At 44.9% G+C, this 25,641-nt stretch overlaps 1 protein-coding gene across 17 annotated transcripts in view; it reads left to right on the forward strand.

Annotated features, from left to right (window-relative positions):
* PRDM2 (PR/SET domain 2) overlaps positions 1-25,641 on the forward strand; it is a 113,887-nt gene that overhangs the window by 74,761 nt on the left and 13,485 nt on the right. For 10 of the 17 annotated variants that reach the window (XR_004973987.1, XM_036349085.1, XM_036349090.1 and 7 more), the window contains 2 exons: positions 4,229-4,339; positions 8,693-13,064. The exons of 1 other annotated variant lie outside the window; for it this stretch is intronic. Coding sequence is in view for 15 of the 16 variants with exons in the window: in XM_036349085.1 (XP_036204978.1) it covers positions 4,229-4,339; positions 8,693-13,064 (4,483 nt within the window). In the remaining variant the exon portion in view is untranslated. Of the gene's footprint in view, positions 1-596; positions 656-4,228; positions 4,372-8,692; positions 13,065-15,349; positions 17,265-25,641 lie in introns of those variants that run through there. 6 more of the 17 variants (XM_036349093.1, XM_036349094.1, XM_036349084.1 and 3 more) reach the window with 5 other exon arrangements.

Consider the following 25,641-nt stretch of genomic DNA (forward strand, 5'->3'; position numbering starts at 1 on the left):
TTTCTTATAAATGCAGTAGAAGTCTTTATACCACTTTCATTTGCCCTTGAAACTGAGTGAATAAGGGTTATAAAGTGCTTTCTAAACAATAAGGTATCCTTATTATGCCATTTTTGGTCTTAAGAAATAAATGTACTAGAAGGAGCACTTTTAGCAGCAGCATCATTCTTGGGTTTTAGTTCTAACCCGAGAGCTAATTTAGTCGTGTGGCCTGGGGCAGATGACTTCACGTCTCTGGTCCTTGGGTGTCTCTGAAGTGAGAGGCATGGATTGGGACTTTCTGGTCTTAAATAGCCGAGTGGTGCTTAAGTGGTAAGAACATCAGTTTTACACTATGGGCACGGCACAGGCCTGAGAGTAAGTATACCACATCCCATCCCTAACTGAGAACACAAAGGTTATTTTTATTTTTTGGTGAGACCTTGCAGTAGACAACTGCTGTTTTCTTTCTGTTTCATTTCGTTTTCTTCATCTTTGTGTGTATATTTCCTTTCCTTATATATAAGCATACAGTTTTGTCCTGTGCTTCATATGTTCTTTGTCATTGTTTCCATTTCACTTTCCTTGTGTTTCATTCCTATATCTTTCTTGTTTAGAGCAAGTGGAGCACGCAGCTGGCAGTAGCCTCTGTGTAGGACCCTTCAGGAACCTGATGGTAAGTGCACACGTGTACTTACCAGGCTCCCAGTGGGCTCTGCCACACCAGCTCTCACAGTAGAAACCAGCTAGTCCCCTCTCCCCTTTGTCAGAGTCCTCATCCAGGTTATTTTTGATTGTAGGGGTTTTTTTATTTTAATTTGATTACATAAAGAACAGAAACCAAGTGTCCAGAAAAAATATACTGATTTAGGGAAATGGAGCAGTTTCCATACCTGTAATTGCAATATTTGGCTTGGTGAGTGACACCAAGCATACCTTCGTGTGAATCAGGACTCCCAGGTTCTAATTTCTGTTCTGTCCGAGACTGAGTAGCCTCTTTGGGGGCCCTGATGTCTGGTTTCTCTTGCAAAAAAACAGGTAGGCCAGGGGATTTCAGTAGCTCCTTCACCCTAGTCTGTGGTCCTGATGGGAAGTAGCTCGAGTGTTAGATGTTCCGATGAACATTTCCTGTACCACATAATCTCAGGTCCACGAAAGAATGATAATTAGATTTATGATAGTTGCATGTCTGTCATAAACTAAGTCTACCTTTGTTCACTGAAAGGAACGTGGGAGGTAAATTTAATTGTTCCATTCCTTTTTTAGAATTGGTTTATTAGTGTTATTCAGGTATTTCCTTTAAATTTTATAATAAACATATAAACTGCAGAACCTCGCCTATCTTTAGTAACCCATATTATATTGGTTTAGCCCAGTGGTTCTTAACCTGGGGAACAACCCCCCACCCCCCCCACCCCCTTTCAGGGACATTTGGCCAAGCCTGAAGACTTTCGGTTGTCACACTAGAAGGTGACACTGGCATCTAGTGAGTGGGAGTCAGTGATGCTGCTAAATATCCTCCGATGCCTTGGACAGCCCCACAACAGAGCGCGATCTGGTCCAAGTGTCACTTGAGCTACAGTTGAACCACTGCTATCCAGCCTCCAGTAGCCTGTGGTGGGATGCTCTTGGGAGCCCTCTGAATAGGATGCAGATGTTCCTACTGAGAGTGGCTTCTCTTCACAGGGCATCAGGGTTTCCTGGTTATGGGTTTGAAAGAGGGCACCTGGGAGCAGGAGGGATATTTCTCACTGGTTAGGTTTGGAGAGTCCAAAAATAGGCATTTGACATTCAGTATCAGCTAGGTGTTCTCATACTTCCTTAGGCAGAGAATAAAACTTCAAATAATATTTTTAGCTTTTAGATAGTTACGTGATCTTGTTCTGAGTACATATTAATGGATGGTATTATTAAAGTTGTAATTTGCTTTATTATAACATAAATCTAGAAATCTCACTTAGTACTTTGTTCACATAGAGCAATTTACTCTTTTATATAGCCTGCTAACTAGCCTCTATAGTGCTTGAGAAGTTGCAGAAAATCTTTGAATTGCTTTTGCAAGGGACTGTAGTACAATAAATTAATGTCTGTATTTCTGTTAAATTTTACAGTGTGAGTAAGGCTAGGCATAAGAGGGAAGCTTTAGGCCATACCTCTGTACTTATGTATTTTGAAAGCTCATACCTGTAGAAAGTAGTAGCAAGTAAGAATTCAGTAAGAAAGGTCATATTTCTTGGCCTGTTGGGAGTACATGAGGTGGTACTGATATCTTACAACAAATTTGTGGTTTTGATCCAGAGAAAATTTTTCTGAATATAACTTTTGAATGAAATGTCTGAGGGCAGCAGGAGTCCTGACGTGAGTCTTAGGAGGCATGACCTGCAGAACTGGAGCAGTTCCTGTTAGTAGCCAGTCACTGGTATTTGCATTGTTTGCTACCAGTAATCTGAGATGGACTGGGCATATGTCATCGTGCGGATAAGAAAACTGGTTGAAAGGTTAGAATCCAAACTCCCTAAAGCACAACTGGATTCCTCAGGAGCCTTTGTCATTATCAGATTTACGCCAGTGCTGTTGACTGAGGGAGAAAGACTTGAAAGAGGAGGTGACTTGTGGCCGTGTCACATGTTTTCATGGCCTGGCCCCTTGCAGAGGGCATGGGTTTATAATCCTTCTACCCGGAGACGTGAATCTACCTGCTCCATGAAGAGTCTGCTTCTGGGCCCACCCAGGCATGGTTCCAGTGAATTCTGAGTTCCATTTTAGCTGCCTTTGGAAACGAATGGATTGCCTTGTTTTCAGATATGTGTTTGAGTGAACTCTTTCTTATGCAGTTGCAGAAAACTTCTATTTTCTTACTGAAGAATTAGGGATTCAAAATGGTGTTTTAGAATTTTCTTTTTAAGACCAACATTGAATGGCTGATTAAGTATTTTATTCATTTTTTCTTGTTGAATCTCTTAAATATTTCTCAAAATCCGGAGATGTTTTTTAGGATTAATATCTGGTTTGTATTGTTTACAAATGTTTTATTTTTAATCATTATGATCTTTGCAGTGATAATATTTTGTGTCTCTGATCTTAAGTTTCATCTGTTACCTACATTTTAATTAATCATGCTGCTCTGTAGTGATTCTTTGTTATGGAGAATACCATTTTCCAGAAACTGCCAATGTTTTCTAGTTTGTCATTTTACTGAATTAGAGATCAAGGTGGCTGTTGGTTGCAAAAGAGAAAGCTCAGGAGGCTATATGAAGCCTGGTTGAGGAGAGCGTTGCAGAAAGAGAAGGGAACTGTTCGGGAAAGGTGATAGGACCTGTTCTGAATCTGAAAACTGAAAAAAAAAAAAGCTACCAGGCATAAGAAACTTGGAATTTAAAAAATGGCAAAGAGGGGTTGCAAATTCTGGTTAAATCCTAATGAGACCAAACGTCTGAGCCTCCAGTAGTAGTAACCAGTCTAGCATTGTTTATCTTTACTAAGAATCTTGGCGACTTGCGTTCACTGTTCCAGCTTGTCAGAAATGTGCTGCATTTTCCTCTTATCTTCTGAACTGTGGTATCACTTGGAATTCAGTTAATGTTTCCTGAATTCTAGCTTCCAAATCGTTAATGAAATATTGAACTGTTCTGGACCTCGACTTGAGTCCCTCAGGACCCTCAGAGTGCTGTGCCGGCCGGCCACAGTGAATTATTCATAATTACTCTGCTTTGCTATTTGAGCCATTGTGCATGTATATTCCTTACAATTCAGTGGGATCTCTGCTTCTGTTGTTTTACTTTGACAATTATAGGTGCTCATATCTTAACCAAAAGGGCCCCAAGTTATCCCGTGTTGCTTTTCCTACGTGCTTCTTAGAAATAACCAGATTTCTGCCAGTCCCTCTTATGTGTATGGTATTAAAACTGAGCTCTATCATCTAATTTTCCTGTGACATCAGTATTGTTAACTTTTCTAGAATATATTATCTATTGGTTTGATAGTTGCTTAGAGTTAGGAGGGAACTAGTGCCCAAGATTCTAAAAAATATATGATTTATGGTTTCTTTTCTCTGACGTGACTTAAAAGTATTTGTATTCATCATCTGTTCCTTTCTTTAGGGATTGAAGTGATAGTTGCCCAGAAATAGACAGTTTACTCTGATTATATTAGTGATTGTCTCCTTCAAGAATTCGGGGTAATAGTGAATGAATGAATGAATGAATGAACGAACGAATAAACAAATAAATAAATGGTTTATTTGTTTCAGGGAAGAAAAAACCCCAGGAAAATAAAAACAAAGGAAACAAAACTGAAGACATACAGCTGAAGACAAGCGAGCCAGATCCCACCTCTGCCAATATGAGAGATTCTGCAGAAGGTAGGCTGGGGTGTTGGGCTTGTATGATTTGGGTATGTATCACCATTTATAATTTTGTATTTCTTCAGCATGCCCGTCTCAAGGTCATTTAAGAAAAGGTTAAACAGCAAGAAGGTCCCCTACAAGCCCTTCACATTCCCCATCCCCTTCAAAAATGTACTAAAGACCTTCCTTGTTAGAAATCAAATTATGCTTGGTTAAAATAAAATGAAGCATTCTATATGATTGCATTTATAAATAATTTACAAAGTTCAAAACCATCAAAAAACATCCATGATGACAGGAGTCAGACTGATAGGGGCAGACTGGGGGAGTCCACTGATGTGTGGGGTGGGCACATTGGTGTATTTACTTGTAAACACTTTATCTTGCTCTATACTTATGTTTTGCATACTTTAAGTATGTTTTGTAGTTCAGTTAAAAAATTACTTAAAATATTAAATACCCTTGATTTTATATATCAGAATGAAAAATGTGCAGAGTGAAAAGTGTTCCTTTGTTAGAATTTTAATTCCTATTTTATCTTGTGTTTCTTCCCACTAAATTGTCTAAGGTCTCTTCTGAGGACTAATATTCTAGGCCCTCCATGCTGTAAGAATTCAGAGACATGGATTAAAAGTTAATCAGAAAGGCAGATTGCTCAATTGAGCCCCATATTGAGACTATTGCTATTAGAAAAGAGGGAGCTATGTCCTAATTTGTTATGTGGTCAATTTATGCAAAGACCGGAGCTTGCTCAAGAGTTGTTTATAGTGACCCAAATAGGCAAATTTCAGAATGTAGGCTTGTGACTTTCAAGAAACATTTGTAGAGAAAAAAAACCACTAACAATATTTTTTATTCTTCTTAAGCCATTTTGGTGGTGATGACGTTCATAAAGGATTGTAATTTCCTGTGGCATTTTATGAAGCAAGAATCGACAAGTTTATTTCCCAGAACCTTATAAAACTAAGTTCTGCCCGCTGATAGCAGATTTGCTAAGACATTTGTTTGAACAACAAAAATACTAAGGACCCTCCCTACGTTTAGTGGCAGAATTAAAAACAAAAATCCAGGAGCCCCCTTCCCCCTTCGAAAATTCAAGATAGTTATTTTTTTCCTGATACAACATAGGGCCCCGTGAAAAAAGATAATTAATATTTACGTTTTTGTGGAATAACTGGTTAAAGTGTGATTGGCTCTGTACAGCGTAGTTGTCATTCTTGAATGTTCTGCATATTCTTAAAAAAGTGGTCTGAGCAAGCAGTCCAGACTCTTCCTTTGCTCCCCAAACCTCCCGTTATGTTTAAAACTCAGCGCCGCATGGACACGCTTCGGTGTGGACCTTACTAGTGAGCAGAGCTGTGTTTTGGTTTATATTACTTTGGACAGTTTCAAATCTGAAATTGTTTACCAATCACAGAGAAAGAAAATAATACATTTATATATTTTTTTCCATTAAAAGATGCCACAGATTTTGGCCCAAAAAGAACTCCATAAAGAAGAAATGTTTGTGCCTTACAGATGTTATTTTCAATTTCTGTAGTCTCATTCCAACTTTTTTTAGCAACATGTTGGGTTTGTGTTGAACATGTAGTATTTCAAAAAGGAGTTAGCTCCTAATTTGAAATACATTACCACCATCAAATGACTGGTTTCTCAGTTTGTGGAAAACTCATGGAATTTATGATATTTGTCGGGGGGTGGGGTGGGAAGACTGGTTTCTGTTTAGAAGCAGAAGCCTCGCTGTCAGTGAAATGGTGGCACATGGGTAAAAGTAAGACTGATACTCAGGAAACCTTGCATTTAGAGAGCTTGGCACAGTTGGCCTATTTAGCCCCCACTTCCCCTGTATCGAGGCATTCACCAGGTCTGTGACAGGCTCTTCTATCTTGATCGTCTGGCCACTGTTTTCTGCCTCCACTGCGACATCTCTTAATGTAGGCAGCAGCATCTCCCTTCTAATACCACTGCATCAGTATTGGTTGCCTGCAGTAATGTGTCTTCCCAGTCCCTTAATCCACATCACAGCCTAAATCTCCCATCTGGCATCCTCCTGCTTTAAAATATCTTAATGGTTCCCCATTGCCCACCAGTGAGTCCAGAATAATTCACAGTGTGCTACATGTTTTGATTCCTCCTGCTGCCTTTCCTTTTCTCTCCTTGACCTTCACGTTCAGCCTGCCCAGTACTTTATCTAGGAAGCCTCCCCTGATTAAGCCACATACAGTGTTCCTCTTGTGTGCTTCTGTAGCAGCACGTACTTCCACAGGCATAACCATTGATTTATGACAGTGGTGTTGCCTGCTTGCTTTCCTGTAGCTCTATAAGAATAAGGATCTTGACAATGTTGTTCACCTAGTACTGGCATACAGTAAATACTTACCCAGCGAAAGAGGGGACGATCCAGTTAACAAGCCAGGAGGTCCCAGAGCTTTTCTAACTCCTCAAGTGTATACAGTGCAAGGCGCCTAGTTCAACAGACAGGTGGTACTGTGGAGAAGGGACATTCTCTGTCAGCAGTAGATGCACTGTGACAGCTCCTGTCTGGGAGTCCCCTGCTGTCCCTAGGTTTTCTCCCAACCGCTGTTCTATTTCTCTGCTTTTTTTTGTAGCTAAACTTGAAAGAGTTGCTTATAGTCTCCCTGTCTCTCCTCCTTACCTTCTTTTAGGAACTCTATTAGGCATTTGTCCCCACTACTCCACTAAAACTGTTACCATGATCACCACACATCCACCTTGGTAAAGGGAATCTCCATTCTCAGTCCTTATCTTACCCAACCCCTCAACAGTTCTGCACACAGCTGATCACTCCCTCCTTGAACCTTTGTTTATTTAGCCTAAGGCCACCACTCTCTCGATTCCCCAACTACCTCACTGGTCATTTCTCTGACCTCTAAGTACTGGAGTCATCTGGGGGCAGTCTTCCCTCTCTTCTGTCTGCATTCACTCTCCAGGCGACCTCATCCAGTCCCATGCTCCAAATACTGTTTTGTGTCTAAGGACTTATACATTTCTAGACATGGCCTCTGTTGAACTCGAGTCATCCATAACTGCTTAACATCTTTACGTGGATAGCTGTCAGGTACCTCAAAGTTTTAATACATCAAAGTGAAGTGTACTTTCCTCCAGCACACACACACATAGCCCACACCTGCTCTTCCCTCAGTTCCCTACTGCTTAGCAAACAGGATTATTGCGGTTGCTGTGGCTCCTTGACGTCTCTCTCACCACAGCGAGTCAGCAAGGACATCTTGTTAGTTTACCTCCAAAATGTATCCAGAGTCAGATCATTCCCACCCTGTCCCTTCTCCTGCAGGATGCAGCTCTTGGCTCCCTGCCTCCACCCTTATCCTCCTGGAACTTCCTATCTTCCTTGTACCAGGAGTGATTCTCTTGAATATGAGTGAGTTATATCATATTTCTGTTAGAACTTCAGCTCCCTGTTTCACTCCGAGTAAAGGCCAGCAGCCTGCAAGGTCCTATGTGAGTTGGCCTCTGATCTCATCTTCTGCTCTCCTGCCTTCCTCCAGTCCCGCCCCCCACCCCCACAGTCTTTCCAGATTCCTTGCTATTCCTTGAACACATCCAACAAGTTCTTGACTCAGAACTTTAGTATCTGCTGTTTACTCTATCCAGAGGGCTCCCCTCCCCTGCATATTCACATGACTCGCTTTTTTTAGGTCTCTGCTCAACTGTCACCTTACCAGTGAGTCCTCCCCTGCCCACCTGGGTTTCTTCTTGGGCATTGAGACTCCTGAGTTGCTAATAATTTGATCAGGCTTAGAAGAGATGATCTCTAAAGTTACTTTTACTTGAAAAAATCCTGATCATATGATTCTGGAAACTGTTCTAGCTTCTAAAAATGTAGATTTAGTCAGGAAGGGAGGAGAGAATCATTCCATTCAAGGAAGACCACTAAGAATCTAACCTGGTAGGTAATATATTTAGCTTATTTCAGTTTGGAATCCTGAGAAATTGGAATTCACAACTAGTCTCCTGAAATTCAGTGCCTGCTACTTCAACAAAATTTTAGGCACCACAATTTCTATAAATAAAAATATTTAAATATGTGTCATTAAACACAGAAAAGAATCTAAGCTCCAAGTGACTCTCTGTTCACGTATGTCTCCTCACTGCCCAGTGTATTGCCTGGTTAATACCAGGTGCTCTGTAAATACTAGCTGAATGAATGAAAGAAATGGATTTAAGTACAATACAACTTTATAAATGAGAATGTGGAGCTGTTGTTGTTAATCATAACCTTCCTTACACATTTTAAGTACTAAGAGAAATAACTTGAATAATAAGAATTGATCTTAAATCGGCTAGTTTTGCCCTCACCTCCATGCTTCTACTTTCCTCTGCTTTCAGGTGCCAAAGAAGAGGACGAGAAGCCCTCAGCTCCAGCAGCTGAGCAGACAGCTGTTCAGGAGGTGGTTAATCAGGATGTGCTTCCAGAACTAGGAACCCCTCTCCCTGCCTGCGAGCTGCACACAGAACCAGACAAGAAGCTAGAAGCAACAAATTGTGAGGTGAATGACTTGGAGGAAGAGGAGGAGGAGGAAGAGGAGGAAGACGATGGGTTGGAAGAAGACGGGGAAGAAGAAGCTGACATGCCAAATGAAAGTTCTGTGAAAGAGCCGGAAATACGGTGTGATGAGAAGCTAGAAGATTTATTAGAAGAACCAAAAAACATTTCAAAAGAAACTCTCGAAGACTCTCCAGAGGTAACTCCTGTTATCAAAATTCCCAAAACTAAGGAAGAAGCCAATGGTGATGTATTTGAAACATTAATGTTTCCATGTCAGCATTGTGAAAGGAAGTTTACAACCAAACAGGGGCTGGAACGGCACATGCACATCCATATATCTACAGTCAACCATGCTTTCAAATGCAAGTACTGTGGGAAAGCATTCGGCACCCAAATCAACAGGCGGAGGCATGAGCGTCGCCATGAGGCAGGGTTAAAGCGAAAAGCCGGCCTAACACTACAGCTATCAGAGGACCCAGCTGATGGCAAAGAATCTGGAGACAGTGTCACTCCAAAAGATGACTCGATTCCTCCCAATCTTGGGCAAGACTGTCTGATCTTGAGTTCAGAGAAAGCTTCCCAAGAAACAGTAAATTCTTCTGTTGTAGAAGAGAATGGAGAAGTTAAAGAGCTTCATCCATGCAAATACTGTAAGAAGGTTTTTGGCACTCATACTAATATGAGACGGCACCAGCGCAGAGTTCATGAACGCCACCTGATTCCCAAAGGTGTGCGGAGAAAAGGAGGCCTCCTGGAAGAGCCCCAGCCGCCCGCAGAGCGGGCCCAGCCCCCCCAGAATGTCTACGTTCCCAGCACTGAACCCGAGGAGGAAGGGGAGGCAGATGACGTGTACATCATGGACATTTCTAGCAATATCTCTGAGAACTTAAATTACTATATTGATGGTAAAATTCAAACCAGCAGCAGCACCAGTAACTGTGATGTGATTGAGATGGAGTCCAGTTCGGCTGACTTGTATGGTATAAACTGTCTGCTCACTCCAGTTACAGTGGAAATTACTCAGAATATAAAGACCACACAGGTCCCCCTAGCAGATAATCTTCCTAAAGAGCCTTCCAGCAGCACAAACAGTGAGTCCAAGAGACGGAGAACTGCTAGTCCGCCCGTGTTACCCAGAATCAAAGCTGAAGCAGAGCCTGAGCCCATAGCACCCTCGTGCTCCTTGAGCCTGCCCCTTAGCATCTCCACCACGGAGGCGGTGTCTCTCCACAAAGAGAAAGGCGTGTACTTGTCGTCAAAGCTCAAGCAGCTCCTTCAGACCCAGGATAAACTGACTCCTCCTGCAGGGATTTTGGCAGCTGAGATCACTAAGTTAGGTCCTGTCTGTGTGTCCGCTCCTGCGTCGATGCTGCCCGTGACCTCCAGCAGGTTTAAGCGGCGGACCAGCTCCCCTCCCAGCTCTCCACAGCACAGTCCTGCCCTTCGAGACTTCGGAAAGCAAAGCGATGGGAAAGCAGTGTGGACTGATGCAGTTCTGGGTTCCAAAAAGCCCAAGTTAGAAAGTCATAGCAACTCCTCCCCGGTGTGGAGTTTGTCTGGGAGAGACGAGAGGGAAACCGTGAGCCCGCCATGCTTTGATGAATTCAAGGTATCCAAAGAGTGGGCCGCCAGTTCCACTTTTAGCCCTGTGTGCAACCAGCAGCCACTGGATTTGTCCAGCGGCGTCAAACAGAAGACGGAGGGTACCGGCAGGCCTCCGGTCCAGTGGGAGTCTGTGTTAGATCTCAGTGTGCATAAAAAGCCTGGTGGGGACTCAGAAAGCAAGGAATTCAAAGACAGCAGCGTGGCGCAGCCAGCCTGCGGTGCTGTCAAGAAGAAGAAGCCGACCACCTGCATGCTGCAGAAGGTCCTTCTCAATGAGTACAATGGCATCGGCGTGCCCATCGAAAACACGGCAGATGTCACCAGGAGCCCGAGTCCTTGTAAATCCCTGGATCCCCAGGCAGATCCTGACCTTGGGCCTGACACGAGTGTATCTGCCCCTCCTGTGGAGCACCCGCCTGATGTTTCTCCTTCGTCTCCTGCCTGCCAGACACCCTCTCTTTCCTCCGGGCAGCTGCCTCCTCTCTTGATGCCAACACATCCCTCATCCCCTCCGCCCTGCCCTCCTGTGCTAACTGTGGCCACACCACCTCCTCCACTCCTGCCTACCATACCTCTTCCAGCCCCCTCTTCCGGGGCGTCTCCTCTCCCGTGTCCCTCTCCACTCTCAAATGCGACTGCGCAGTCCCCACTTCCGATTCTTTCTCCTACGGTGTCTCCCTCGCCTTCTCCCATTCCTTCCGTAGAGCCTCTCATGTCTGCTGCCTCTCCGGGGCCTCCAACACTCTCATCATCTTCTGCATCTTCATCTTCATTCTCTTCATCTTCCTCCTCTTCCCCCTCACCACCTCCTCTGTCAGCAGTATCATCCGTTGTTTCTTCTGGGGATAATCTGGAAGCCTCCCTCCCCATGATATCTTTCAAACAGGAGGAATTAGAGAATGAAGATCTGAAACCCAGGGAAGAACCCCCATCTGCAGTTGAACAGGATATTGTTCAGGAAACATTCAACAAAAACTTTGTCTGCAATGTGTGTGAATCACCTTTTCTTTCCATTAAAGATCTAACCAAACATTTATCTGTTCACGCTGAAGAATGGCCCTTCAAATGTGAATTTTGTGTGCAGCTCTTTAAGGCTAAAGCTGACTTGTCAGAACATCGCTTTTTGCTTCATGGAGTTGGGAATATCTTTGTGTGTTCAGTTTGTAAAAAAGAATTTGCTTTTTTGTGCAATTTGCAGCAGCACCAGCGAGATCTGCACCCGGATAAGGTGTGCACACACCACGAGTTTGAGAGTGGCACCCTGAGGCCGCAGAACTTTACAGATCCCAGCAAGGCCCACGCAGAACATATGCAGAGTTTGCCGGAAGATCCTTTAGAAACGTCGAAAGAGGAAGAGGAGTTAAATGATTCTTCCGAAGAGCTTTACACGACCATAAAAATAATGGCTTCTGGGATAAAGACGAAAGATCCAGATGTTCGATTGGGTCTCAATCAACATTACCCAAGCTTTAAACCGCCTCCATTTCAGTACCATCACCGAAACCCCATGGGTATCGGTGTGACGGCCACCAACTTCACTACACACAACATTCCACAGACGTTTAGCACTGCCATTCGCTGCACCAAGTGCGGCAAAGGTGTGGACAACATGCCCGAGTTACACAAGCATATCCTGGCCTGCGCTTCTGCCAGCGACAAGAAGAGGTACACCCCTAGGAAAAACCCAGTACCGCTGAAGCAAACGGTGCAACCCAAAAACGGCGTGGTGGTTTTGGAGAACTCGGGGAAAAATGCCTTTAGGCGAATGGGACAACCCAAAAGACTGAACTTTAGTGTTGAACTCAGCAAAATGTCACCAAATAAGCTCAAATTAAATGCATTGAAGAAGAAAAACCAGCTTGTTCAGAAAGCAATCCTGCAAAAAAACAAATCTGCCAAGCAGAAGGCGGACTTAAAAAATGCTTCAGAGTCCTCCTCACACATCTGTCCGTATTGCCATCGGGAGTTCACGTACATAGGAAGCCTGAATAAGCATGCTGCTTTCAGCTGTCCCAAAAAACCGCTTTCTCCTCCCAAAAAAAAAGTTTCCCATTCGTCCAAGAAAGGTGGGCATGTGTCACCTGCAAGTAGTGACAGGAATAGCAGCAACCACCGCAGACGGACCGCAGATGCCGAGATTAAAATGCAAAACACACAGGCTCCTTTGGGCAAGACTAGAGCTCGCAGCTCAGGCCCCGCACAGGTCCCACTGCCCTCCTCATCCTTCAGGTCCAAGCAGAATGTCAAATTTGCAGCTTCGGGGAAGTCCAAGAAACCGACCTCCTCTTTAAGGAACTCAAGTCCAATCAGAATGGCCAAAATAACTCATGTTGAGGGGAAAAAGCCCAAAGCTGTGGCCAAGAATCATTCTGCTCAGCTCTCGAGCAAGACGGCCCGGAGCCTGCACGTGAGGGTACAGAAAAGCAAGGCCGTCTTACAAAGCAAATCCGCTCTGGCCGGTAAGAAAAGAACAGACCGGTTCAATGTAAAATCTAGAGAACGGAGTGGCGGGCCCATCACCCGAAGCCTCCAGCTGGCAGCTGCTGCCGACCTGGGCGAAAGCAGAAGGGAGGACAGCAGTGGCAAGCAGGAGCTGAAGGACTTCAGGTAAGCTGTCTCCCAGGGCCTGAGGAATTCAGCTCCGGAGCGTGGGGGTGGGAAAGACAGTTGGAAGCGAACAGTATACTTGCCCAATGGCTTTTTTTTTTTTTTTCCTGTGTAATTTTGACATAAGCACTTAAAGGAAATGGGGTTGCTTAAGTTAGAGGCTGCTGCAGAGATGGATACTGCCTAGTTTTATCTCAGACCCAGGACTCACAAAAGGGGGCCATTTCCTTTAGGGCCAGTGTGAACTGAATTTGAAACTATGAAAAGCTCTCAAAAGGACCCTTTTATGAAAAGATGAAATTCTCTTAAACTTCCTTCCTATCTTGGGAAATATCTCAGTGTCACTTTTATTTTTTCTGGATTATAGGTGGTTTCTTCTGTTAAAATGGATCTCTGAGGCCATTAAAACCACATTGCAATCTCTTCAATGTTTCTGTGATTCAGCATAGTTATAGTAACAGAGAATGCTTCCATTACTCATGCTTCTACAGTTTTCATTCAAAAAACTTGCCTCATGGGTTAAAACAAAATGCACCGTGCTCATTTTAAAATGCCTTAAGTTCCCCACCCCTCCTCTCTCCAGCAAAGGGTGACACAGGCCAGATCCCAGAGGGGCAGCAGCCAGGAGTGTGCTTAGAACTGCAGCAAGGCCAGGCTCCTTGGCTGGCCAGGCACATGCTGAAACCCAGGGCAAGTCAGGGTGGCCGTCAGTGCCTTTGTTTCCCAGTAATGATATAAGAGTTCATCTTAGATTTGAGGTGATTTTGCTGTTTTATTTGTCTCCTCCCTATATTCAGAAGTGTTCTTAGTGACAAAAACATAGGGTAATAGTTAAATTGGTTATGTTGACTTCTCAAACTTTCTAAACCATTTAAATAACCTTGTTTTGACGCACTTTCTCGGGATTCCTGCTGTTTCCTGAAAAATGCCTACGGGTCAAACTTGTGAAAAGCTCACCATCAGATAGGATTTCTGCAAAATACTTCAAAATCTTGTCCTTTCAGAAGGAGCTGCCGGACTCAAGGCTTTCTTGGCTATCCCTCGCAGTGTCTGAAAAGTCTTTGGTGTTTCAGACAAGCAGAATTAGAGTTCGCTGGGGAGTGGTCTGCCATTTGGGGAGGTCATGAGGATCCAAAGGTACTGTTACCAGTGCACAGCTGACGAGGTAGAATTCTGGGTGCCCGTGTGCCTTAAGTCATGGCTAAATAACGAGGTAGAGAAGGATTGTTAGCCAAGACTGATAGTTAAAGAGCTACTTCAGAAACGTACTAAACAATTAGTTGCTATAGATCTTACTCAGCATCTGGTCTCTGGCCATGCCATATGCATAAGCACCTATTAGCCATTATAGTGGCCTGTGTAGTGTTTTAACTGTACCTGTTTGTACTCTGTCTTTGTTCTGGAAGTTCCTCAACAACAGGAGGTTCTTGAACTCGAGTCCTTTCCAAAGATAAAGAGCCAGAATATGTCATCATTTTTACAGACTGTACTACAAAACATGCCCCGGGTGGTAGATGCTTTAGAATGCACCATGCGTCCCCCTTTGTCTCCAGTCTTGTCTGAAAGAATCATTTTGTACTGGATCCCATTTATACCGTTCAAGGGTAAAGAAAAGTTCTCTGAGTCACTACATTTATCAAGTTCATTCAGTTAGCCTCTTACTCATCCAGTGCTTTTGGAAAAAGACCACAGGGGACCAAAGTGCCTACTAAAATTGTATCTCTGTTTCCTCCAGTTTATTGTAATTATTTTGCTTTGTTTTATTGGTTTCATTGTTTAACAGAGGGTTACATTGCTAGAGTGAAATTGGCCTAAAAGGAAGCACAGAGAATCAGATAAGAAAACTATTGTTCTAACTGGTAGGTGGCAGCAGCAGCATCCCCGCTAGCTGGCCCCCCTTGGTGTTTGTCACTGAACTGTGCTGTGGACACATCAGAAGGATGTGTCTTAAAAGGGGTCCATTTACAAGTGACCATGAATTTGTGAAGACAGGGCATCATATTCTGATTATCTGGGCACAAGAGTGGGCATTTCTTCAGGGGGTTTGTTCTCTTTTTAGTGCCTTTAGCCCATTTGGTATAAAACCAGGATTCCTGAACTCAGGCCTGAGATTATCATGAGGGCTTAGCAGGCCTCGTCCTTGGTACATACTTGTTGTGTTACACTGGTAAGGAGTTGTTTTAACTATAGTCGTCTTCCCTTTCAGTAGATTTCTACTTGTAAATTTTATTCAGGGATGATTTCATGGCACATCGTCAGAAATACTCACTTCTCTCTGTTCTCAGTGATTTCGCTTTACTCACCCTGTTGTGTACTGAAGGACTTCCCACAGCACTGGCAGCACCTCCTCCTCCTGCGTGTGTCATCATAGCCATCTGTGATTAAGAGCCAGCCCCCAGCATTCACCACAGGTTATTACAGAAATAAACGATGTGTCCTCCCATATCCATCTCTGCCACACCACTCCCGGTAGGGCTGGGGCCTGGCCAGCGTGTGCCTGTTGAGCAGCCCCCAAGTAGCTGCACACTTCCAGAATCAACCTGTTGCTGTCCTAACATTTGTCATATGGATCATCTCACCTTCTCTTTAACATGGTCAATTCATGTAAGGTTGTGTTATGTTGTCATTTATCTTCAGTTTTCTTATTTTCTAGGAACTTCCTGTAGAAAAGCCCCCCACACAAAACAAACCTTAATTGACTAAATAAAGATAATGCATGCTCAACTTAGGATAAGCACTACGACAAAGGATGCGAAATCTACCCAGCTTGCAAGACCAGTTGAAGCTGTCTCACAAATCCGCAGGCTTCTTGTTGCCCTGGTTAGAGTCAGGCATCTGCTTCTTCGCTGGTGCCCAACATGTGCTGGGCACCTGGGTGATTGAGATGCCAGAGGTGCTGTAAGACGGGCTAGATGAACTGGCCCATCGTCACAGGACTGATAACTCAGATGTGAATGTGGCCCTGGTTTTGGCACATAGCAGAGGAAGGAGTGATTTGAACCTAACCTTGCAAAGCGAGTTCTCTTTTTTATCAGTAGTTTATGTAGGTTTCAGGGATGACAATTCTAATGCACTTGTTTTAAGAACTTTTGGTCACACACCAGCTCTTGATGCCTTTCTTCTAAGTTAATTACAGACAGAGGCATTTAGCTTCTCTCTGCCTGCTTTTTTTTTTTTTTTTTTTTTTTTTAAATCACAAGCTGATGGCCAGCATAATGGAGAGGAAACCGGATTGGATATGGACTCCTTTTTTATGCCTCTTCCAGTTTCATGTGTGTTTATCCAGATGGACATCCTCTCGAATAAATATGTGGCACTAATTTATAACTGTTATATAATGGGAGGCTATGTAGCAATATACCGATGCCTACGATGCATCTCAGGCCTAGGAAGGTGTATGTCTGCACTTAAGTAAAAAAGTAAAAATAAATTTACATACCAGGCTTACACTGCAGTCTCTAATAGAGATTTAAAAACTACAAATTGGCCTTTTCCTGGGTGTATCATTTCTCCATACATTATATATGCTTTCACCCTAATTAATGACTGAGTTGGTGGGAAATGGCTAGGTTATTCATGCGTTGTTTTTTTCTTTTGTTTTCAACTTTAAAAGTAATCTACCTCTTAAAATGTGTAGTTTAATACTTGTTTGGTGAATTTGTGCCATTTTAATCCTTTCACTATCATTCCCATTTTGTTACATTTCTGTTCCGGGGACTTTTGTGTTGAAATATTGTATAAAGCATTTGTAGCAGTTTAAAAATAAAATATTTAAAATTATTTAAATTGTTTTGGATGCTTCAATTGTATTGTGATTTGCCTTTTACATTTGTGTTTGAGTTGTTAATCTGGAGAGTGTTCTTGTACTGGAGTTTGCTGTTAGTTATTTTACTGTTTCTTGTTGGAGAGTTATGATATAAAAGACTATTTTAATGAAAACATTAAAATTTACAATTTGACATACAAAAGGGATTGTCTGTTGATTTGAACCAATGTAGCCTTTTAAGAGAGAAAGAGGCTAATTGTAGACAGTCCAGCTAAGAGTGCTGTTTGCTGTTTATCCCTTCCAGGATGAAACATCATTTGAGCTTGTCAGATGTACGAAAGTTTTTTTATGCTGTTGCTAGCAAGCACTTAATAACTAGGGTAACGTTAAATGATACATTTTATATCATTGTAACCAATAAAAACTTTCTAAAAGCTTGTGAAAGGACTGCATTTTGTACAGGGTTGGGAGCAGCGAAGGGCAGAAAATGAAGAGGCCCGTAGGAAAAGCGTTTGAAGCCGCACACTGCTGTGTGCTGTGCAGGGTCCGCCCAGAGGACCTCCTCACGTGCTCCTGTTCGGCATTGACTGTCTGTTATATCACATCCTTATCTGCCAGTGAGCGGGTAGCCATGAAGTCGGTCAGTGTGCTCTGAGGTACCTCAAGTGAAAGAAAGCATTTCACAGGCGGGGTCTCTGCTTCCTCGGGCTTGCTAACAGTTTACTCTGGTTTGGGGATTTTTATTGTTAAGAATCCCCAAAGAATGAAACAAAGAAGTTAGAACATCTGTATTGAGTTTATATGGGATTGCTGTTTTTCTTGAGATTGAATGTTTGCAGTTTCATAAAGTCCCACGATAGCACTGTGGTTCTCATGCTTTACATCAGTATGTGTCATTCCAAAGTCTTAGGGAAAGGCGGTAAAGTGAAGGAGTGATCAGTGTCTCCTGGCCAAATGTCCTCTGGTCCGTGATTCACCTTCCCCACCCCCAGAGACCCAGCGGGAGGGGGAGGGAGGTTTCACAGGAGGAAGGGGGGAGGCGCTGGGTTGGAGGAGTTAGGACTGGCTTTCTGTGTTTGCTGTTTAATGGCCCTACACAGAGGGCTGAGCACACACAGCTCCCTGCAGACTGCACATTGTGTGAGGAGAGTGCGCTGTTTGTGGAGGAAGTGGGTTCCATCTTGGCCGTCCGCTCGCCGTTCCTCTCCCTCCATGCCGGCAGCCAGCAGGCATCGCACATACACACTCGCCTTCCAGCCTCCTGTGGCCTGCTTCGGTGGCTCAGCCTTGGGCAAGTTATTTCTGGATCTTAGTTCCCAGTCTGTTCCAAGTAGGGAATGGCTAGGTGGTCTCTGCATTTTCCTTTGTCTTCTTACTGGGTGTGGAGGCTGAGACTTGCGGGACTGGGAGTTTGCCTGCAAGATGCTGGGCCTTAAAGTGCCGTGGGATATTTTTTTTAAAAAGAAACTAGGTCCAGAATGGTGGGAATGAGTTCCATATTACTGTTAAATTCGTCCTAGACAAAAACAAGGTAAAAAAAAAATATCGTTGGAACAAAACCTGAAGTTTGAGTGGGAGAGACATAGAGGGAAAATGTGCGACTGCTCATTGGTGGATCAGGTCAGGCTCTGTGCCCCAGTCTCCCATTTGGAGACCACCCGGGCCTAGTCCCGACCTCCAGCCGCTGTGGTTCACTGGAGTTCCTCGCCTGCAGGTGGTGACAAGCTTCTGGGAACCTGACAGCTATCCCTCGCTTTCCTTTCCGTGTGCAAGGCACTGCCCTAAGCATTTTTCAGACACTTGACAACAGCACCCTGAGGTTGGTGTCATTTACAGACGGGGAATCACACTTGGGAGAGTTGAAAGCGCCAAGCTGGGATTTGAACTGCCTCCGACCTGCACCATCCTGTCTGTTATTTTTACAGCTTATTATTATTATTTTTTAAGTTTCATTTCCTCTAGATGTATAGGCCTCTTTATAAAGGCTTCCCCTGCGTTTGTGAACAAGTAGAGTCGCCCCTTTATGAGCAAGGAGTCTTCCTGCTGCAGCAAGGCCGTCAGTAGGAGCAGCTCCCGGAGCACCGGGTCTGGTTTCACTCCGAACGGTGGGGTGTGCTCCTGCCCACGTCACGGCCGCTCCAGTCCCGCCGACTTTCTAGATTAGCGGGGTCGAAACGACCCTTTCACAGGGGTCGCCTAAGACCATCAGAAAACACATATATAATTACACATTGTTTTTGTGATTAATCACTATGCTTTAATTATGTTCAATTTGTAACAGTGAAATTGGGGGTCACCACAACGTGAGGAACTGTATTAAAGGGTTGTGGCATTAGGAAGGTTGAGAACTGCTGTTCTAGATTGATCTGATTAGTCAACAGAAATCGCCTAAGGAAAATCAAGCTCGCTATCATAATGTCCTCTGGTCTTGAAAGTGGTTCTAAAGAAGGGCCTGGGGATCCTGGGAAGCGTCCTCGGTTGTCACTTGAGAACTTTGACCTGTTGGCCATTAGCCCAAAAAGAAAGTTCATCTGGACTTGCCTTTCCCCCTTAGCAAGTACTAGTATGTGTTCCGTGCAGATCTAAGGGTTAAAATTCTGCCGGTAGTAAGTTATTTTTAAAGTGTAGGATTACAGCCAGGAGAGTGTGTGTGGATTTTATTTACCTTCTAGATTATGAATTAGAAAAGCCATCACGGCTGCATTAAATTGCTTGCAGTTCTGTTGTGAGCCATTAAAGGGGCTTGGAAATACTTTATTAGAGTTAACTTGATGAACTACTGAGATAATGGGATTTGTACGTGCTTCTGTTTTCTGCCTCACTTATACCAGCTGGATTCCTTTTCAACTGTCTCTTGCAGAAAGTGGCCCCAAATTCAGGCAGGTGTCCCAAAGAACAGAGATTTTTATGGAAGATTTTTAGTGTCTAAATGTGCCTTTCCAAGTCCAGTTTATAAACCACAGCAATAAGCCAGACAGAACCCACGATTCTGAACATTTCTTGTTAGTTGCTACCTGAGTTACCCAGTTGGGGTGAGAACTTGGGTGTCATGTTAGCAATGACAGAAAGCTACAGGAGGATTTTAAAGTCCAGGTTTCTATTCTGAACATATTTAAGAATATTCCTATAGTAGTGTTTAGACAGGAGCCTGCTGTGCAGTCTGGAATTCTGCTTACGTAACTACTGAGTGTTAGCATTAAATCCGAGTGTATCCCTACCTGGTTTGGCTTGGTGGATAGAGCATCAACCTGCGGACAAGGGTCCTGGGTTCAATTCAGATCAAGGGCACATGCCCAGGTTGTGAGCTCCATCCCCAGTAGGGGGCGGGCAGAAGGCAGCCAATCAGTGATTCTCTCTCATCACTGATGTTTCTATCTGTCTCTCCCTTCCTCTCTGAAATCAATAAAAATATTTATTTAAAAAATCCTAAGTATAAGTTTTCAGTAGGAATCTTTAAAGGCCTGGAGTTTGTTGCACAGGTAAGTTAATAACAATAGGGAATTCAGGCCTTAGGATACAGTTGTGGCAATTTTCATTTTTTACCTTAAAAACAAAACAAAACAATTTCAGCCCTAACCGGTTTGGCTCAGTGGATAGAAGAGCATCCGCCCATGGACTGAATGGCCCTGGGTTTGATTCTGGTCGGGGGCACGTACCTCAGTTGCAGGCTCAATCCCCGGTAGGGCACATGTGAGAGGCAACCAATTGATGTGTCTCACATCAATGTTTATCTCTGTCCCCACTTCCTTCCACTCCCTCTTAAAAAAAAAAAGGAAAGAAAGAAAAAGGAAAAGAAAGAAAGAGGGAAAGAAAGAAAGAAAAATATCCTTGGGGGAGGATTAATAAAAAGTAAAAATGGAATTTCAATTTTAAATCATTGCATTTGTTTTAGTATTTAATAATTGCCAAAATGATAGTTTAATATTCTTATTGGAATTAGGTTATTTAAAACTCACATGGATTCAATTTTTCTTGCAGTAACATTCTCTTCTCACTTGGTTTTTTATAATCACATCCAACCCTTGCCAACCCAGCTTGAGTTTAGGAACATTTTTGGATGGCTGTTCCCAAGCTGTAACTGGACTCGTGAAACCCGGCACATTCTCCAGTAGTGACTCAGTCGGTCAGTCATTCAGAAAGCATCTTTAATGGCCAGCTGGACTCCCAAAGGTGTGGGCTGTAGATCTGTGGACCCTGTCCTGTGTCCCTGGGCTTGCAGAGGCCCCTGGACATGACCACTGTTCTGAGGTCTCTGCCTGGCGTTCTCAGCATTTACGGAGAAATGGAGCCTGGGCAGCAGCCTCCCTGGCATGTCCCACAGCTCCAAGTGAGAGAGAGTGCCCAAGCCCGGCATCTGATTCCAGAGCCCTGTTCTTTTTTAAAATATATTTTTATTGATTTCAGAGAGGAAGGAGGTAGAGAGAGAAACATCAATGATGAGAGAGAATCACTGATTGGCTGCCTCCCATATGCCCCACCACTGGGAACTGAGCCCGCAACCAGGGCATGTGCCCTGACCGGGAATTGAACTGTGACCTACTAGTTCATAGGTCGACGCTCAACCCCTGAGCCCTGCTGGCCAGGCCCCAGAGCCCTGTCCTTAAAGGCATTGTGAAACCTCTGAACTCACTGTGTCCCCTAAATGTCTCATGCTGACGTCATCGCCCAAACGGGTTTTGCTGCCGAGAGGTGGTGTAGCGTATAGTCCATAGCTTCAGGGTGGCAGCCATGATCACACAGAATGGAATTCAAAGTCCAGAGTTTGCCGCAGGCCGCTCGCCTCCCATGAAAGAGACGGTGTGGGCAGGCCAGCACTGGCCTGGTTGGGAGGTTTCGCCGAGGTTTCATCACAGGCAGTGAAATGTAGGTGAGGGCACTCGCTCTGCCCCAGAGCTGCTTGCTCAGCTGGCGCCTCCTTCAAGAAGCCTTCCCTGACCATCCACTCTGAAATAAGTGCCGTGTCCCTCTCCACGTGTTCTTGGAGACCCTCACGTCTTCCATGTGTTCTGTTCGATCTGTTACATGGGTTGACTGAACGCGTCTCCTCCCGGATGGGGAAGCTGCCTGTTGCTGCATGTACAACAGTGCCTGGCATGTAGTAGCTCAATAAATATTTGTTAGTTGAATGAAGTGTCTGCATCCTGACTTCGTCACTTACCAGCTCTGTAACCTTGGGCAAGTTACGCCAACGCTCTGAGCCCCAGTCCTCCTTTCTGTAAAATGGAGGTGATCAGTCAGCCACAAAGGATGCTTGTGAAGACAGACAAGCCACGAGGACCACAGATGCCGCTTGCGCTAGTAAGTGCTTCGTAAACGCCAGCTGCTGTTGTAGCTGTTGATGCTGAAAGATGTCCTGCTGGATCTGGTTAAAGCTGATCGAGCACTGTGGCTCCCCTCAGAGCTGACTTGCCATGTATGTGATTTCATGACCGCAGAGGCTGCCATAGCCGGGATGTCCCCCATCCTCTCCTGCCAGTGCCCACAGCGGGCCCTCAAGGGACCCCAGGGGCCTTTGGCCGCCTCCACGGGGCCTGAGCTGTCCCATCAGGACCATAGCTACTGCCTTTCTACAGGAGGCGCCCCCACCCACCAGAGCTGGAGAGTGAGCTGTGAGACAGGCAGGCACTTTTCAAGTCAAGGTGAGAAAAGCATTAGTTTTATTGTGTCAACGCTCCATATAACTTTCTCTTGGTTTTGAATTTCAAAGCACCTCCCTCCATATAACTTTATTTCCCTTGGTTTTGAATTTCAAAGCCAAAATGTACATTTTAAAACGTAGCTTCATAAGAAAACATTTCATTAGCTCCATGAAAATGTAACCAAGGAATCCCAACTTAACAATGTGAGAACCATCACTGTTTTCAGGGCTTTTCCTGTATTACCCCATTTCACCATTAAAAAAAAAACACACCTTTTATGTCCTCCCATTTTTCAAATGGGGAGCAGGCCACACAGAAGGTAAGCAATTTGTCCGAGGTCCCAGGTAGTCAGAGCAGCCAGGTCCAGGCAGTGGCCTCACCTGTCCATCAGAGTCTGCTCTGCCTCTAGTCCCCTGAGCTGGGAGGGAAGCCTGGCTGGGCCTGGTTCTTAGCAGTGGCATCTTGAGAAGCAGGGAGCCCTAGCCAGTTTGGCTCAGTGGATAAGAGCGTTGGCCCAAGGGCTGAAGGGTCCCAGGTTCAATTCCAGTCAAGGGCATGTACCTGGATTGTAAGCTTCATCCCCAGCCCTGGTTGGGGCGCATCTAGGAGGCACCCGATCATTGTGCCTCTCTCACATCAATGTTTCTCTCTCTTACCCTCCCACTTTCTAAGAACCAATGAAAAAATACCCTCAGGTGAGGATTAACAACAAAAAGGCAGGGAGCTGCTTGCTGGTAAGCAGCTGCCCCATGTGGGTGAGAAGCACCCGTTGATCTGAAGGAGCTGAAACGGAGGCGGTGAAGACACATCTCCGTCCTCCCTGATCCTGGTCCATTTTGTCTGTTCCTGGGAGACCAGACTGCGCAGCTCCAGCCACACCTGGTGTGATGCACCCGGCGCTGTTAGGGAAGGAACAGGTTCAGGTGCTGACTCGTCCAAACCTTGTCTACTGTCGACTTTCTTCTACTTCATAGAAGGCTTTCCAGGCCACGGTAGGCAAGTAGGTTCCCATGTGCGCCCGGAGAGCAACTGCCTGGGGCGCCGCATCGGTGGGATTCAGAAGTGAGGTCACGCTCAGGGTCAGAGGGCCCGTGCCAGGTGTCTGCCTTGTTTGCAGAAAGGGTGGGCGCAATGGCTCTGCCGCACGTGTGTGTGCTGTCAGGAGGTTAATGTATCTGCTACTTCCCTGCTTTTAAAAACGGCACTGGGCGCCAAGTACACTTTTCCTGGAGGCTCATGGTAACCATCAATGAGTACTGTTGCGGAGAAGTGATGCCCTCAGAGGCAATTCAGGCATGCCGGATCCGGATGCTTGAGGTGTGACTTAACCACGTTTCAGGAAGGATGTACTCCTGGCTCGTTTTTCATTTGTGATTTATGGATGTTGTCTGCGCTGCTGGCCGCCTCCAGATGTGCCCTGTAAATCCCCGACGGGCCAGGAAGCTAGAGAGTGGTCCTGTTAATAGTTCCTGTAAATAACGAGGCAGGTAGGGCCTGAGAGGACACCAGGGGCCTCCCGGCGAGCAGAGTGCGTGAGCAGCAGACGCAGACATGCTGGCGTGGTTTGCCCTTGGTCCTTGGCTGGTAAATGACGTTTGCTGGACAAATGACCTCCAGATAGGAACATGTGAAGTGTAACACACACACAGATCGCTTTTTCCTTTTGAGCCACAAGTTTCATAAGCAATTTGTGGAGAGAATGAAATGGAAGCTGGGGTAGAATGCACAGTCTCTCGGGGAAAGTTTCTTGCCCCATGAAGTACCTTAATTCTGAAACAGTGGTGTTCTTCTCTGTACCTCATGCCTCCGTGCTTTCCTCTGGGTTTGGAATAAATATTTCATGCGGTGCCTGTGCTAACCAGTGGCTGACTCTCTGAGGAAGTGCCTGGGGCTCAGTCCATCCCATTGCTTTATAAGGAAGACATGGGTCCCCCTGCCCGTTGATTTGATTTTCTTTCCTCTCTAAGTGTATTGCGCCAGGAGTTTCCGGAGTTTCTCTGATGACCAGTGCAGAGGTTCAAAGGTGTTCTGTCCTCTTATCTTCCTTCACATTCGGGCTCCTTTGCATTTTACCTGTGAGTTTGGTGGAAATAAGGCTGTGTTGACTTCGTCCTCGTGTAGGTGCCAACCACTTTGAGGCACCCAACAAATTGGTATTGGGAATTGTAGTTGATGTATTTGCTTTGTGGTTTTCTTTTATTTTTTTGTATTTCACTATAGTTAATATGTTTATATTCCTTAAAACTATTTATAAACGTGGCAGCTAGAGCTGAGAGTATCAGCTAACAGCAGGTGGTTTATAAGGCGACGTCCTGAATCATGTTGGACAGGGGCGTAGGTGAGAGGACAGTATTTCCCGGGTCAGGAGACCTGTTAATTACAGTGTTGGGGGGGGGGGGGGGCACTTCCTGCCTGTGTTCCCAGGTGTGCGAAGGGGCCCTGGTTGGCATGTGTCAGGATGTTCATTTGGTGGACCGTCTGCACCACAAGCCACCTGGGCGCTTATTAAGAATCCAGACCCATGAAACTGTCATCTCTGGGAGTGGGTCTTGGAAATCTTTATTTTTGTCAGCTTCTCACATGAGTTTTACCCAGACTTCAGAGCCTTCCATTGGGTCTTAAAAAGAAAAGCAGAAGTGATGGAAATGGTGGAAATGGCCTCTTGACTTATCCCAGGAGACATCCCAATCCCAACCATCCCCAACGTTCCGGCCATTTCTCCAGGTGGTGGGCTGTGAGCATCTGAGAAGCCATCTCAGCAGCAGCCCGGTGTGACCCCATCAAAAATCCAGGGGCCATCTTCTCAGATCTGCATCTTGTGATGAGCAGGCGACCTCGGGTACCCAGATCTGGTAGACAGGTCGGAAGAAGGCCTGGGGAAGAACTAGACGAGTTCTCACCTGATTTGTTCCAGTTTGCAAACTCTCAGATCTGCTTGTGTAAAACTTGGAGGCTCAGGCACAGAATGAGGGCGGGAAAGATTTGGGGGCAAGAGTAGGTAGTAACAGTGGTTGCCTTCAGACACTGAAATGACCTCTTCTGGAAATCCGTTCTCTTTTTTCCTGGGGGTAAAATAAGTTGGACATTCTGTGTGTTATTCCATCCCCAATCCTCCAAAGTAATACAAGACAACATGGCAAATGAAGCAAACCCTAAGTGTATGCCCAGTGTC

Source organism: Myotis myotis, unplaced genomic scaffold, assembly GCF_014108235.1.
Source record: "Myotis myotis isolate mMyoMyo1 unplaced genomic scaffold, mMyoMyo1.p scaffold_m19_p_2, whole genome shotgun sequence".
In the NCBI taxonomy this organism is placed as follows: domain Eukaryota; kingdom Metazoa; phylum Chordata; class Mammalia; order Chiroptera; family Vespertilionidae; genus Myotis; species Myotis myotis.